Consider the following 15,146-nt stretch of genomic DNA (forward strand, 5'->3'; position numbering starts at 1 on the left):
GGATGTGCACAGGTGAAGGGTGTTCCTGATGGTGAGAACAGTGAGGTGGTTTGGTTTGGTTTGGTTTTTGCAGGGTCTGACTTCTGTCTGATCGGTTTTGGGGTTCTGTGGAAACTTGAGTCACCCTTTACATTGATTCTCTTGTGTGTCACTTTTTCCTTTGGTAAGAATAATTTTGTGTTCATGTCACTGATGCTTCTGAAACCTGTAGAACTGCTTCAGTGAGGAAGGCGGAGAGAGAGGTACTAACAAGATGCTATATGTAATTATCCCATCAAAATGAAATGAATTATTTTCTGTGTATTTCTCAGTTTTTGCTATCAGAAAAACAAAACAACCAAAAAAGCCCAAACCACAATGCTAATATAGAACTGCAAAGACACAAGTAAGATGTAGCTTAAGAGGCTTTATGTCACTGCAGCATAGGGATAAAAATGTTTTTTGAAAGGCATGGAACTAATGAGGTTGTAGATAAAACACAGATGCTTAAATAATAGAGATTAGCAGTGTATTATTAGCAGTGTATTATGATTACCAAAAGGTCTCTGGCAAAATCATCGAGCTTTGTCAGTGCTCTGAAATACAGAGAGTGAAGGCAATGTAAAAGGTTAGCTGCTCCCCAGAGGTAACAGCACGGTAGCTCAGAGTAGCAAAGTACCAGCACCATCACCAGCTGAAAGAGGAATTGGAAAAATAATCTTGAAAGCTTGGAAAGTAAATTGGGCTCAGGCAGATAGGTTATTGCTAACCATTATTAATCAGCAATCCATTATGGAACAGAGAGAGCCATTATTGGTGGCATCAGGCTGCCGAGACACGTGGCCCAACTCGCCTGGAGCTGGTCATCCAGGTGGAGCATTTGTGCTGGGCTGCTCCTTGATGTCCTCCCTCAGGAAAGGGTGGAAGATACTTGTGCTTTTCCACCTGTGAGTACAGAGATTTGGTCATAACTTGGCAGCAGGGAAGGTTTTGTTTGTTTGTTTGTTTGTTTGTTTGTGTGGGTTTTATTATTCCCCGTGCTGCATCTGGACCTGTCCAGCAGGTGTGGGTAAGGAATTGGGCTGCAGGCCATCTTCCTTGCTTTGTGATTTACTCAAACTGCTGAGTAGGGAAGCAAAGCTTTATTTATTACTATGGCTTCAGTGAGGAATCAGCCACAAGTACGGAATACTTAGTTATCTTAATTTGATGCAAAGCTGACTAAAGACTAAGACAGTCTAGCCTTATGCCCTTTGGCTAGGAAAAGCACTTGAGAACCATATTGAGCTAGCATGTTTTCGGCATTTCTGTAATTCTGTGTTCTCTTTAACTTTCCTTGTTAGGCATAACAAGCCATTTTAATAATTCTTATAACAGAAAGCAATATGTTAATCAGTCCAAAAATGCTATGAAATGCATCAGTGATGCTGACTGACATGGTCATTATGAGTCAAAATACATTCTTCAAAATACAAGCAGAACAGCCTTCTCCTATGCTATGTGCTGAGGTTACGGCTTTTCTGTCTGCTTGTGGAAAAGACGTCGTGGACTGCCATGCTTCTTTTTAGTACTCACATTTTAAAAGCTTCAAGAGGAAGTAAATTTCCTTGTTTTGATAGGTATCCCTTTTTTTTTTTTTTTTGGTGGCAATGAAGAAGCATCTCCCACTTGCATCAGGTAAAGGTTTATAGATTCAGAACAAGGTTCTGATGACAATATGAAAAAAATCCATTGAAGTGAGAGCAATTTTGCAAATGGTGCAACTGTGGTTCACTCCTCTCTCAACACTACCTTCAAATTGGCTACAGGTGACGTTTTGTTAGAATAAGGAGTAATCCAATTATCTGCATTAAATGCAAAAGAATTTAATGTCAAAACTCTTCAATAATCTCCTCATTGTTAACTTTGATTTCAGTTCCAAGTCTACATGTGGCATATCAGTATGTTGGCTCACCTATAGTAAATGCTATAATTTCAAACACAATAGCTCCCCTAGTTTTCATAACTAGAATTAAAATCAATTTGGCTTTCTCTGATGCAAAGAGAATATATCCTTTTCTCTTTACCTGCTGAAGCAAATCTTCTGTTTATCTCACACAGTTATGTTTAATCTCCTTTAACAAAATGTGCCATCCAATACAGTAAGTAAATATTTAGCAAAATCATATTTTGGAGAGTCTGTGGAATATGGGCCCTTTTTAGTACATGAACAGAGTTATAATGGGTGGTGATAGTTTGTACTCCATTTAGCTTTATGCTTGTGTACAGTAGGTCCAGATATGGAACAGAACCAGTTGTGAATTCAGAGTAAAGAACTATTAGTATCACTGTGATTTTGCTGCATGGTGCTCCTATGAATTTAAAGGGACCAACCTCATACCTTCCACATATTTATTCAAGTTATTTTCTTCACAATTCCATAGTTAGTCAAAATAAAGTGAAACAGATATTGCATGTAGTAAAGAGGCTACTGGTTGGAGAGTTCCTTGGTGTAACTAATGAGAAAGAAAATTTTTTCACATTTCATCTGAGGTACTGATTTATTTTAAAATATTTATTTTCAGTTAGTTGCAGACAGAAAAACACCACTCACATTCAGACAGCATTGAATCAATTGCACTAACAGAAACTGGGACAACACTGGTATTTGAGGTATTACAGCTTGCATGATCGAGTCCTTATGTTGGTAACATCTAATATGTTAAGAACTTGATATTTTCTGATATGTGAAAGACATGCTCTATGATATGTACAGAGTGGGGCTTTTTTTGGGACGCTGATCTGTCTTGCTTTCTGGTGGTTTGTGGTTGACAGTAGGGCAATGTGTCTTTGCAGGATGGGAGAATTTTCTGCCGGAGAACAGCCTGTGATTGCGAGAACCCCAGTGCTGATCTCTTCTGCTGCCCAGAGTGTGACACTCGCGTCACCAGCCAGTGCCTCGACCAAACGGGGCACAAGCTCTACCGCAGTGGGGACAACTGGACCTACAGCTGCCAGCAGTGCCGTTGCCTGGTATGGGTAAAGTGTTTTGGAGGGGAGCAAGAATAATGATTGTTGTTTTTAGCTAAATGTACTTGGAAGCAGGTTGTTTGCTCTCTCTTCACCTGCTTTTCAGACTAAGAATGATACTAAAGCACTTACAGAGTACGCACCAAATGACAGAGTACACATCAAATGACACACCACCAGTTTTCTTCCTACTGCTGAATAAGTAGGTCTAATGACTGAGAAGAAAAGCTTGACAAAAGCTTGGAAACCTTAACGCTATATTAACTTTTTTTTTTTTTTTAAAAAAAAAGTGTTTGCTTCTGACAACTTTTATAATGTCATCTGATCTTTAAATATTTTTTAAAGATTCTTTCACATGTGATGGATTTTGATGGAAGAGTTTCAGTTTTTAATTTTAAACCTGTCTTATCAAAATGGACAGGGCAATTTTCTTTTTTAATTCAGCAGAAGCTGAAAAAACGGAGGGCCAGTGCCACATGGTGAATTAGAAAAGAAAAGGAAAAAAAAATAAAGAAAACCAAAATTACTAGACAAACATACAAAATAAAGAACATTCTTTTCTGATTAAGCACTGTAGATTATCTCCCTACCGCTTTAATTTTTGTACAGATATACTAATTAGTGCAGCAGTGAACTTCATTAAAATTATCAGTTTTCCATTTATAGCTGTCTGTATAACATTGTTTTTACGTGTGATATTAATCAAGAGGTGTCTGAGCATCAGGAAACAAATTACATTCAAAGCTAAGTTACTGTTAAGAGATAATTATCTGTAACATAGAGCAATAAGTATTGTATTTTGTATTCTCCTAAGGTGGTTTTTATGTTGGCAAAAGAACAGCAAGAAACGTTTGCAGACAGCAGCAATGGCAAATATAAAATGTGAGGTGTTTTACAAAGGATGCTGAGTTTGTGGTCAGCATTTCTTTGCCTAATTTTATGATTAGGTTAACAAACATACAGAACTAAAAGACACCAATTCAGTAAATCCGTGCTTTATCTATCTATTTTTTTTTTATTTTTTTTTTGTAAGTTCCACTAAGTGGAAGATAACATGTATTGCAGGTATTGTTCTAACAACTCTTCTAGCATTTGACAGTAAAATAGCTTTTGACTGTTGCTAGTTAGATTATGTTCAGTGCTTCTCAAACATGCTAACTTAGATATATTTGCATTATTATTTTCCTGTTTAAACAGTTGCTGTGACTGCATGGAGATTTTATGTGACCATACCCCATAAGGGCATAAGTCTGCAAGGCCATCTCTGCAAAAATTGTAGGTTATGGAAAGTTATTGTAAACCAGTATTTAATGCTGTCTTTAAAAAACCCAAAGAACTCAAGTTCTCTTCCTATGGTGTTGTTTTTAGTCAAGAAACAAGCAAATGATACTCTGCTACATTCAGAAAACTTTCAGTATTTAAATATGCAGTTACATGATCAACCAGGCTGAGAAGCTGATCCATTAAATCTATTTCAATTCTGGCAAAATAAATGTTTTCCATTTGACTGGATGCAAAGTTAGCTAACAAATGGAAATGTATTCAGTGAGCTTTATTTCAATTTTTACAGGAAGGGGAAGTGGACTGTTGGCCTCTTTTGTGCCCCAATCTAAACTGTGAGTACACAGCCATTTCAGAAGGAGAGTGCTGTCCCCACTGCGTCAGTGACCCCTGCCTGGCTGACAACATCACCTATGACATCAGGAAAACGTGTCTAGATGGCTATGGAATTACAAGACTTAGTGGTGCTGTATGGACCATGGTGGGATCTCCTTGTACAACCTGCAAATGCAAGGTACGATGGACAAGGTTGAATGGTAATGGAAACGATTGTTACTACATAAAAACAGGGTCATTTTCTGCCCTTGGAAGCTCATATTCAGATTGCTGTGAAGTGAAGCAGACCTGAGGGCAGAAAAAGTAGCATACCAAAAAAATGTGTCTTATGTGGTCTGCAGGGTAGAAACAGAACAATCTGTGCTTGTTTTCTTCGAAACGTTGAGCACAGCTATGTAATATCCTAGCACAATTTACAGACGTTCTGTTGGTGAGCCTTTCAGGCATTCTTAGTATGAAACTAGGCTAATGTTTTAATAATTAATTCATGTGAATGATTATGAAAATGTCTTTTGCAGAACTGGTAAGCAGAATCAAGAATACTAATACAAGTTTCACCAGCAAGTATACAAGTAGAAACCTCATATGAAGGCACTTCCATAAGAGAAGTGGGAGGGAAACGCCATAGTTTCTATTCCCTATTACTTTCTATTCCATTGTCATGTATTTTGTCCAGTGGCTCTAAGGCAAAAGAACAGTCTGTCTCCACTTTTCCATGCAGTGATGATCCCACTGGGCTACTTTTCTGTGCCCCTCTTGCTTACTATCCCTGCTCTCAAAAATTTTGTATGGTTTTCTAATCAGTGGGTCAGCATGAACAGGGAGAGAGTAAGGGCACACCTGCTTTATTTGCCACTCTCTGAGTAAATCAGAGAGGTCTCTGTGTAGGGAGTACTCTAACCCATAAGTATGTACATAATGAACACTGCCAGCAGTTTTCCAGAGAAAGGATAAAAGCAATTGTCTCTAAACAAGGCAGATAATGCAGAGCAGTGTGTGCCAGGAGGAGCTCCAGGCTAGCAAGCTCAGCCTCTACAAAGTGCCTACGTTGGGGCTGCCCAAATGTAGGAGGGACCAGGACTTTAGAAAAATTATTTTCCAGCATTTTCTGAGAGTTGTTTCAGGCACTGTTTCCCAAGCTGTTCTCCTATCACAATGTATGCAGTGTGAACCTTGTGCCTGGATGCTGCACTTCCCCATTTACTGAGCTTACAGTTTGAAATTGTAACCTTTCTGGCATCTGGTCTGGTCCACTAGGTTCTTGCCTGCTCCTGCCCTTTGCCACAGTTCACTGCCCTTCAGTTGTACATGAGTAAATGTTTTAGAGGCTGTGATATAAGCAGAAATGGCAAAGCGGTCCAGATTAAAAAGTGCAATTTTCTGTAAAGTTATATTTATATTTATACAGAGGTGATGCTGGTGATCCATAATATGGTGTTCCTCAAAAAAAAAAGAAGTGAATTTCTAAGTGGTCAGGAAAAAGTATCTTAAGGTAGCCAGTCACTGTGGACTTAAGGCTGTAGTAGATACATTCTGTTTACAAAGGACTAGTAAAAACCAGATGACAGTATCCTGTTTGCTGCTATTTTCAGACTCCATGGAAGCTGAACCATGGATTCTGTGCTTTGTATCACTCTAAGTGAAAACTGATCTTCTCTTGCTTTTTAACAAAATTTAACAAACAGAATTATGAAAATACTGCTTTATATTACATAAAATATTATTGTGTTCACTGTGGGAAACCAAGCTGTTGTTTCAGGGCTGTGAATTATGGAAGTTAGCTTTTCTGCCATTCTTCAGAGTTTTTCATATTGATTAAACCAAGAATCTGAAAGATGGGCATATTTCAGAAAAATTGAGAGCTTCCCAGTATGGATCAGATTAAAACTCTCTCTGTTAACTTTCTTGCATGGGACGAACCAACTCGAATCATCTTTGTTGCTGTTGTACTGTGTTCTATCATGAGGACCACTGAGTCGTTTTACAGCCAGATTTGTAGTTCATACGTAGTTCAGGTTAGTTCTGTCTGTTGGCAGATACAGACTGTACAGAGAGAAAAAGAACAGATAATTAGAGTGCTACTTAGAAAAGCAGCCTCCTTAAAAAGCCATCCCTGTTGGGATCTATGAGGACAACCTGGGATGATGGCTTAAGCAGGTGTTTCTTGTGTGCGGTAGAATTACCTCTGCCAGCTACGATCCCCTTTGCTCTTTGTAGCTTGTTCTGCAGCAGTGATTGACACCTGCTTGTTTGTCTGTGCAGAATGGGAACGTCTGCTGCTCAGTGGATTTAGAGTGTCTCAACAATAACTGATGTACTTGAACTGGACCGTGCTGGGGGAGGAACACTGATGAAGTTAACATCTGCAATGAAGCCGTATGCGTTGGTGTTTTATACAACAGACAATTACCAAAGTCTCCGCATGAGGAAGATGTTTGGGAGTTGCCTTTGGGACCTATCACTATGCTCATCCTTGCTAGCCTTGTCCGGGTGACTTACAGTACAGCGCATATAAGTCAGTGGTTGTTAAAAGTTTTCAGTGTTGTAAATTACACACTTTTCCTGTCAAGACATTTGCAAATATGTTTAAATTATTTCATGGGTAAACTAATGCTGTATTTTTGTTTTAATTTGTGTATTGACAACATGATAGAATTCAGCTCTTCTTCCTTTGGATCTAGATTTTACAAACAAAACAGCCTGTTGTGGTTTTGTCCCATGATATCACATACTTAGTTCCAAGGTCCCTGTCGGATGTATTTATGAAAATATGTATGTATGTACAGTCAAATTGCATAGTACTTATATTTCACATCTGTCCAACATTTTAAAACATTCAAAGGTATATTTGATTGGACAGAATGGAAGTAATCAAAGTCTGTCTTTAAAAAATATAAAAATAAATGCCATGAACTTAGTGAAATAGCAAAAAAGCACTTTCTTTTCCAAATGTGTGAAGCAGCAGCAAGACTCCTATAGCGAGAAATGGTACTAAAACTTACCCTCACCATTTCAACACATGTTCAGAAAAGAACCATTAGTCTTTATCAGTGTTCTATTTTGCAAGAGAAACTACAAATGCTGCAAAAGGGTATAATTCTTCTGAATTGTGCAACGATAAAAAGGTCAGCCTTAAGATGAACTAATTTAAAATGACTAGGTTAGATTTTGCTGTCAGTTATAACATCATTGATTAGTTCAGAGTTTTTTCTTTTTTGTATTTACAGTAATAATGATGTCCACCATTCTCAGTTACTGCTACCATAATGACAAAGTGCAGAAGCAGCTCTACCAGTGACACGCAGGACAGTAGATCTTAACGCTCGGTAAATCTCATTACCCAATTAACAGTTCAGAAACAAGTTTTCTCTTATTTTATGACATTTAAAAATATTTAGTTTTAAATTTACCATGCACACAGTGTCTTTTAATACATAAGTTTAGAAATACAAATGAAAACTCTTAGCCCTATATTGAGGTTAGAGTTTAGACTCTCTTCAGCTTATGTCTATTCTTTTTTTTCATGAGGCTAGAAAGTTTGTGGCATTAGAACAAGAATATATTTCTATGACGATGGTACCTACAGATTAATGTCACCTTTTTAATGTGCTGTTGTATTTTTTTCTGCTCATTTGTGTAGTGTTTTTTGCTTTTCATTTAATTAAGCACTGAGTATGTGGGAAAGAGTGCAGAAATAAGTATAGTGAATACAGTCTGGAAAGTCTATATTTGTGAGGTTTTCATCGTTTCATGCAGAAAAACTGAAATAGATAAATAAGAATGAAAAAATGAAAAAAAATGAAATGAATATAAAATGAAAAAAATCAAGTCTTTTAAATCAAGTACTATCATGTTTCTTATAAGGAGAAAAGTGGAAAAATATAAAATGACTTGCTATCACTCAGATAATTTTATTCCATTTTTTTTAAACATTACTTGTTTTATCTAACAGGTCTGTGTGGTAAAGTTAAATTTATTTTCTTAAAATACCCCATCATTTTCAGCTACTAATGTATTTGACTATATTTGCATTGCCCTAATGATTGTATAATAAGGGAAACAGTTGTGTTTTATATGATACTCAAAGGATGTTTGTAAATCATGTCAGCTCATTTTGTATATCACATTGTAAAACCCAATGGTAATTCAGTTGGATGAGATATCCAGTGGGCTGAGATATAACGGGGAATGATTTAAAACTTGTGGGCATCTAAATAAACTCCTATGTACAGATAGCTTTCCTTTAGTTTTATTAACAGAATTTTAAAACACTAATCACTGTCCTTTCCAGACCTGAATTCATGATGTTGCTAAAAGGAGAAGGAGTGTTTGCCTCGAGAAGTAGTATCATAATTGTAAGAAATACTTCATTTATACTTAGTAAGACAAAATCTTGTATTCCAGTCTGTCACATACCATGTATTTCTGAAGCTTTGTGAATGGGATTAATGACAGCACAGGGTTTCAAAATCATTCTTTTCCAATTTAACTCACAATAGTGAAGCCCTTTCATAAGATGGTTTCTGGAAGCTTCAGACCTTGTTACGATGGTATTCAACAGGAGCACGGAACTTTTTCACTGTGCATTCTGATTTCCTTCTAGAACCCAAATGCAGATTAATTCAACAACACCCTTTCAGAGCATTTTATACAACATTATGTCATTATCTTCAGAGTAATATGGCTTGAATTGTTTACTCAAAGTCAAGATATTGGCACAGGCTTCTTTGTTTATGTTGCATTTTAAGCAGTTATGCTGCTGATGAACTTTTCCTTATGAAGCAACGTGATCACTAGCCACATAACATTTACCTTCAGAGTACTCAGAAGATACGGCCTCAGCTCAAAGACCAGACTGAGGCACAAAATTTAATTCACTGTGTTCTTCTGTTACTAAGGTAAGAACTTTCAAAACCTCTTTCGAGAGGCCTTGATGAGGATCCCTAATCCCTATAAAACTATCAGCACTACGGTAAAAATGCGAAGAAATAGTGATGCTAAGAAATAGTGATGTTTATTGTATATAAGAGGTACAGTTATAGGAAACATAATTTCTGGAAATCTCGTTGTGAGATGATCTTTCTCTCTGCTCAGTAAAGAACAATGGTATTAACGTGAGGAGGACCGCCACCAGACCTTCTGTGAAAGGCAACTTCCTGCCAGTTAAGGGACTTGCTCCAAACCCTCACTATAGGTAGGTGGCATTTTGTAGCTGTTTCTACTTATTCAGGAATATTTCCACTGCATGTAACATTTCTGATGACAAAAACAGAAACAGAAAAGGAAATGTCTTTTTCTTCTCCTTTTGGTAAAAAGCTCAGCCTAGGTACTAGACCAGGACATTGTATTGTGTCAGGCACCTCTTGTGAGGAAAGTGACCGCTCTGTTCTACTCCTGGTGTTATTTGCAAACCCACCTGCTGAGACAAAGCAAGGGCACCTCTGTGTTCCAGTGTGGTGGCTTCTAGAGCCACATGACCACTCTAGTCACTATTTCAGACCAAAGAAAATCCAAAGTATTGCACAGAAATGCTAGTACCTCCCTAGTTCACAAGAGTGTGTGGGAGATTTATTAATGTCTCTTTATTGTCTCAGAGACCTAAATAACAACCGTCTTCCAGTAACATATTTTCTAAGAGGTAGCAGTTCTCAAGTACATGTATAATTGTGTAAAACGTTTAATTAATAATATCTTTCCAATCAGATTGCAATGACAAACAAAATATTTTGTGGTTTTGTTTTTTATTTGTTTTGTTTTTCTTCTGAGGCAAACAATACTGTTTTACAAAACCAAAGTTACAATGTCAGCAGTGATTACACAAGTGGCGGAATAGATTGTAGCAGAATTAAGTCATAACTCCTATGAGCAATATGGGAACGTCTCCTCACATCTAATGGTACTTACAGAATCATCACTAATGAGAGGATTTTAAAAGGGCCCCATGGTACAGATGGAAGTAAAATCTTGAGTGAGTGTTGTGATAAGACATAATTGTTTGAGGAACATATTCTGGTATCAGAAATAGATACCTGCCAACAAGCTACTGTTCCTCTTAAGGTAGACCTTTGGAGCTCATCCAGATTTAAACTGGTACAAGGAAGATAAAAATCAGGTTCTGATCTTTCTGCATCAAAATACCTGTGAGCAAAAAAACTCACAGCAGCATAAATTAGAAAAAAAAAAAAAAAAAAGTCCAAGCTGAGGGTGTCTGAATGCTTCAAATTCAGTTTTCCTGTCTTCCTGGTAAAAATCAGCAGTAATTCTGTTTCAGTTGGTCTTTGATTTCAGAGAGGTGTTAGTGAAGCACTGGTATTGCTTGTAATCTGCAAATGTTTTGTGCGGATGATAACAGTATTATTTCTTGCTGCCAGTGAGCAGTCCCACATAAGAAGATTTAGGTATACCTGAGAAGGTTGTATACCAATAATCTGATAAAAAGGATCAAATTCAAGTTTTTTTAATGAAACTGTCACCAGCAGATTCACAGCACGTGGGAAAAGAATGTGACCTTCTCCAGTTAAAAAAAAAAAAAAAAAAAAAAAAAAAAAAAAAGTTCCAAAATCATGTACGTGTCATTTAAATTCTTTAGTGCTACTTCAGCTGCATGGTGTGAGGGATGCGTCGAATTCTCATGAGTGGATTTCTGGCTGGTAACCAAGTCTTTGCTTTGGCAGTACCTCACGCTTCAATTATTTTTTCTTCCTAAATTTGTAGATGAGATTGTTTTATTTAAGTGAATTGAGTGGGTTTGAGTGGTGTTTGGACGCAAGCCTTATCCCGTTCTCAGTGCTACAACAGAATCTGAAGCAGTACGGGCTTCTTTCTAGCATATGCCTCTATCCTGGCTGGGAGAGAGGGCTGTGGGGACAGGCACTGAGTTAGCTCACCCTGCCAGTTTACCTGTAGTTGTGTGGCACTGTCACTGCCCGCAGGTTTACAGCATTGTGACAGCATTTGCCTTGGATACAGATGCACAAACACTCTGATAGTGGTTTTTGGTTGCTATTCTCTCCTCTGTAGTTTGTTCCAAATGACTAGTCGTGTCATCCATACATAGACCATGACATATTTGCCTATCCCAGAGCTCTTTATTATTGAATGCCTATATGGTAATACGCATACACATATAGATTATCCATGCGCTTCTATGAAGGGAGGCTTAGAGGTTCTGCAGCAGATCACACTACCGCCCAAATACAAAGCAGAGAGCAGGGGTTTATCTCTGCCAAACACAGTTGAAAAATCCTGTTTTCTAATAATGCAATTGATTTGATTGCTGTCTGATGAACTGCAAATCTGCTTTTTTTTTTTTTTTCTGCTACAAGATCTGAAAACGTATTTGATTTAATCCAGTGCTTCTTTGTACTCATTTTAACAGACTCCCTTTCACATGTTTCAGTGTAAAATACACAGATCTGTTTCCCTACCTGAATATTATGCAAAATTCTCATCTGGGTGCTGGAATGTGCAGTCTTCACTACTGTTGTGCTTTTAGACTCGGAGTAGGCATACCTTCATTCAGTGTTGCTGATGACATGATCGTGTATCTTAAGGTAAGCAGTAGCTTTAAAGGTAAACTTTTACCTGTCGAGCTGAGGGTTAAGAAAAAAATAAGTTGGTATTTTAAAAGTACATTTGCAGCTGTAAAGTTTTTTCAGCCTGACCACAGTTGTGTCCATTTACTCACATCTGTATTAAACCATTAGCTGATTAACTTCACTCTTTAGCCACATACATTTTGTTTTTCAGGGTAGAAGATATTTTTGAGAACAAAGTAAGTACTGCATGAAGTCATCCTGGTGAGTAGGCAAAAATATTGTTTGTTAGAAGCTGCTACAGAAGCACGACCAGAACTTTCTCAAAATCACAGGCAAACATTTCATGTGTGGTGCTGGGAAATGTGCTTTTCCCTTGTTTTTCTTTTTTCTTGCTGTCACAGGATAGGAGGTATGTGTGTGATAGGAGTGTGGTTGAGCTGCTTAGATAAAACACTACTGAACTGCTGCTTTGGCTCTTCTCTTATGCACGAGTTACCTCTGGCTGCAAGTGTGGTGGTGGGAGGAGGTAGGAGATACTGGTGCAGTGTGCTGAGGGTGGCCATGCTCGCACCAGAGAGGGATACGTGGCAGCAGAGGTCCCTGTGCTGGTGGCTCTGGAAAAGGCTCTCATAAACTGTTAGCAGCAGCAGGGCAGCAATCGTGTGTTGTTTCTTCTCAGTGGGTGAAGCAAAATAGAGAAATAACCATGATCCTCCCTGTCTCCCTCCAAAACAAAGGGAAAAAACAAAACAAAACCAAAAAAAACTTCAGAAAGTATCTTCTGCTGGTGCCTTGGAAGCGTTAGAAATGCTGGGAGTGATTTGCTTTTCTTAGTGTGTGGGAAGACTTCCCAGGCAGGATCTGGGACTGGATGAATGCATAACAAAACATTCCTTAAGTCACTAGGGTAGTTAGTGATGACAACAGGTATTATACTTTTTTTTTTTTTTAATTGAAATTTTTTTAATTCTACTAAAAACAAAACCAAAAGTGACTGTTCCCTTCTTTACAGCCCATTCTTCTTCCTTGATTCATTTACTGATTCTCAGGCCTTTCCACAACTACGGTCTTCTAACTTGAGCAGTGACCGAGAAGATAGTGTGAATACTAAGCAAAATAACTATTTGGTTTCATTCCAATAAGAAAAGGAAATTTGGAATCATAACTGATTTTTTTTCTTTTAAAAGTCATATTTTTATAGTAGTCATAGAAAACTAAAATTAATGTGTAGTTTGGACCTCAGTCTCAAAAAAACAACAACAACAAAAAAAAAACAACCACCTGTTAATATTAAAGGAATCCAGACCAAATCAGTTACCTAACTTGCAGTTGTAGCACCCATAATTTTATGTGTTTATTTCTTAGGACCTTTCACTTAAATATTTATCCTCTTAGGGAATAAAGGAACTGTATCATTTGAAAGAATGATTCCAGACTGCCCCTGATCAGGGTCTGTTCAATGCCCTTTTTGCATGGAGTTCACAGAACCACCTCAGCATCCTCTGAAAATGCAGACGTGTCAAACCAACCCTTAACAAGAATTCAAACATCACTGAAAAGCATTTAGGCATCTGTAGGATGATTTAAATCACAAATATTGGCTGCCCTTCTATGTGCCTGCCAAGTTCAGAGGCATTAAGCTGAAGGTTTTCATTGTTTTAGTATTGTTCAGCGCAAAAGTTCAAAGCTATCTGTCTTCCTGACTTAAAACATTACAGCAATGTAAGCTATATGGGATTATAATATACACATGCTATATTCTGTACAGTTAGGAAAAGAGAAATTATCCATGATGACCTTCTCACTTCTGTGTAGCCATCCCATTCTGAGTCAATATGTGTGAAATTATTTGACAAATGTTGTAGCAATTCCTGAAAATTGTCCCTTATATCAGTAACAAAGCAAACTTGTCCAGTTTAAGTAATATTGTCTCAAGTGAATTTAAATGTATGCCATCTGTTTTGGGTGAGTTCATACACTACAAGAGTAGCAATGAGAAATGTCAGTCCCACATGTTCAATAATTATACCCCAGATGCACTAAAATTAAGAGATAAGCTGTAGAAAAGTATGGGATTTGAAAATAAGCTTTTTTTCAACGGTCCAGGGGTTTCTCTGCTGAACTTGTATTAGTACTGATTTCTGTGCTGAACTTGTATCATTACCGTTGGTAAGAGTCCAGTCTGCCACTAGAAAGATGCCCAAATAACTAAAATGTCTGCAGGCCAGGGAAACAAGGGGACATGTGGAGTGGGCCTGTCCCTGCAAGTCCACAGTGTGGGCTGCAAAGAGTCTGTGGCTCCTGGGGCAGGCTGAACGTGGGGAGGCAGGGGGCTCTGAGCCCAGCTGTCCTCCGAGGAGAGCAGCGTCTGGGTGCTTTCAGGAGGGGGTATGGTCCAGTTGCTGGTCGAAAAGATTGATGCTTCTGGTACAGGCCAAGCTCAGCGTGACAGGACTGAATAGACAGCTGAGCCTTCATCTGAAATAACGGGCTAGAGATATCCAGCTCCCTCCGTGGGAGTTGGAGAACGCTGGGGAGGAAGCTGATGCTGGAGACGGATTTACATTTAGAAGAGTGAAGCATGGTGCTTGTGCTGACCTACTTTCAGTGTTTTTACTCTGAATTTATGCGAAAAGGTGACCAATTCTTGTGCTTAAGTAGGAGCAGGAAGGAAATTTACTAGGGAAAACCCTCCTGCCAAAAAGCAGAAAAAATCTAAGGAGAATCACATTAAATCTTTGTCACTGAGCAGACAAATACAGAAGTGAATACATTAGGCCATTTTTAGTTCATAATGGGTATGCCAAAGTGTAGTAGCAGTGTCAAACTTATAATACTGGCTTTAAAACAGAAAAACTAGTCGAGCACTGTGCCAGTAAGTCACAGTGTGGTCTAGCTGGGCAGCATGACATAACATAAAAGTGCATCTAGAAACATTTTCTACCTGGAAAATATGTGCTATCCAAACAGTATCTTTCAATAAGTGTAGTCAATGTGAAATAG

General features: G+C 38.0%; 1 protein-coding gene across 2 annotated transcripts in view; it reads left to right on the plus strand.

Annotated features, from left to right (window-relative positions):
• The window catches only part of NELL1 (neural EGFL like 1), a 286,549-nt gene extending 277,711 nt beyond the window's left edge, over positions 1-8,838 (plus strand). For both annotated transcript variants that reach the window (XM_032188786.1, XM_032188788.1), the window contains exons 18-20: positions 2,815-2,991; positions 4,559-4,783; positions 6,868-8,838. In XM_032188786.1, the coding sequence (XP_032044677.1) occupies positions 2,815-2,991; positions 4,559-4,783; positions 6,868-6,918 (453 nt within the window). In that variant the 3' untranslated portion in view covers positions 6,919-8,838. The remainder of the gene's footprint in view (positions 1-2,814; positions 2,992-4,558; positions 4,784-6,867) is intronic.
• Positions 8,839-15,146: the final 6,308 nt, after the last annotated feature.

Source organism: Aythya fuligula, chromosome 5 (genome assembly GCF_009819795.1).
Source record: "Aythya fuligula isolate bAytFul2 chromosome 5, bAytFul2.pri, whole genome shotgun sequence".
NCBI lineage: Eukaryota > Metazoa > Chordata > Aves > Anseriformes > Anatidae > Aythya > Aythya fuligula.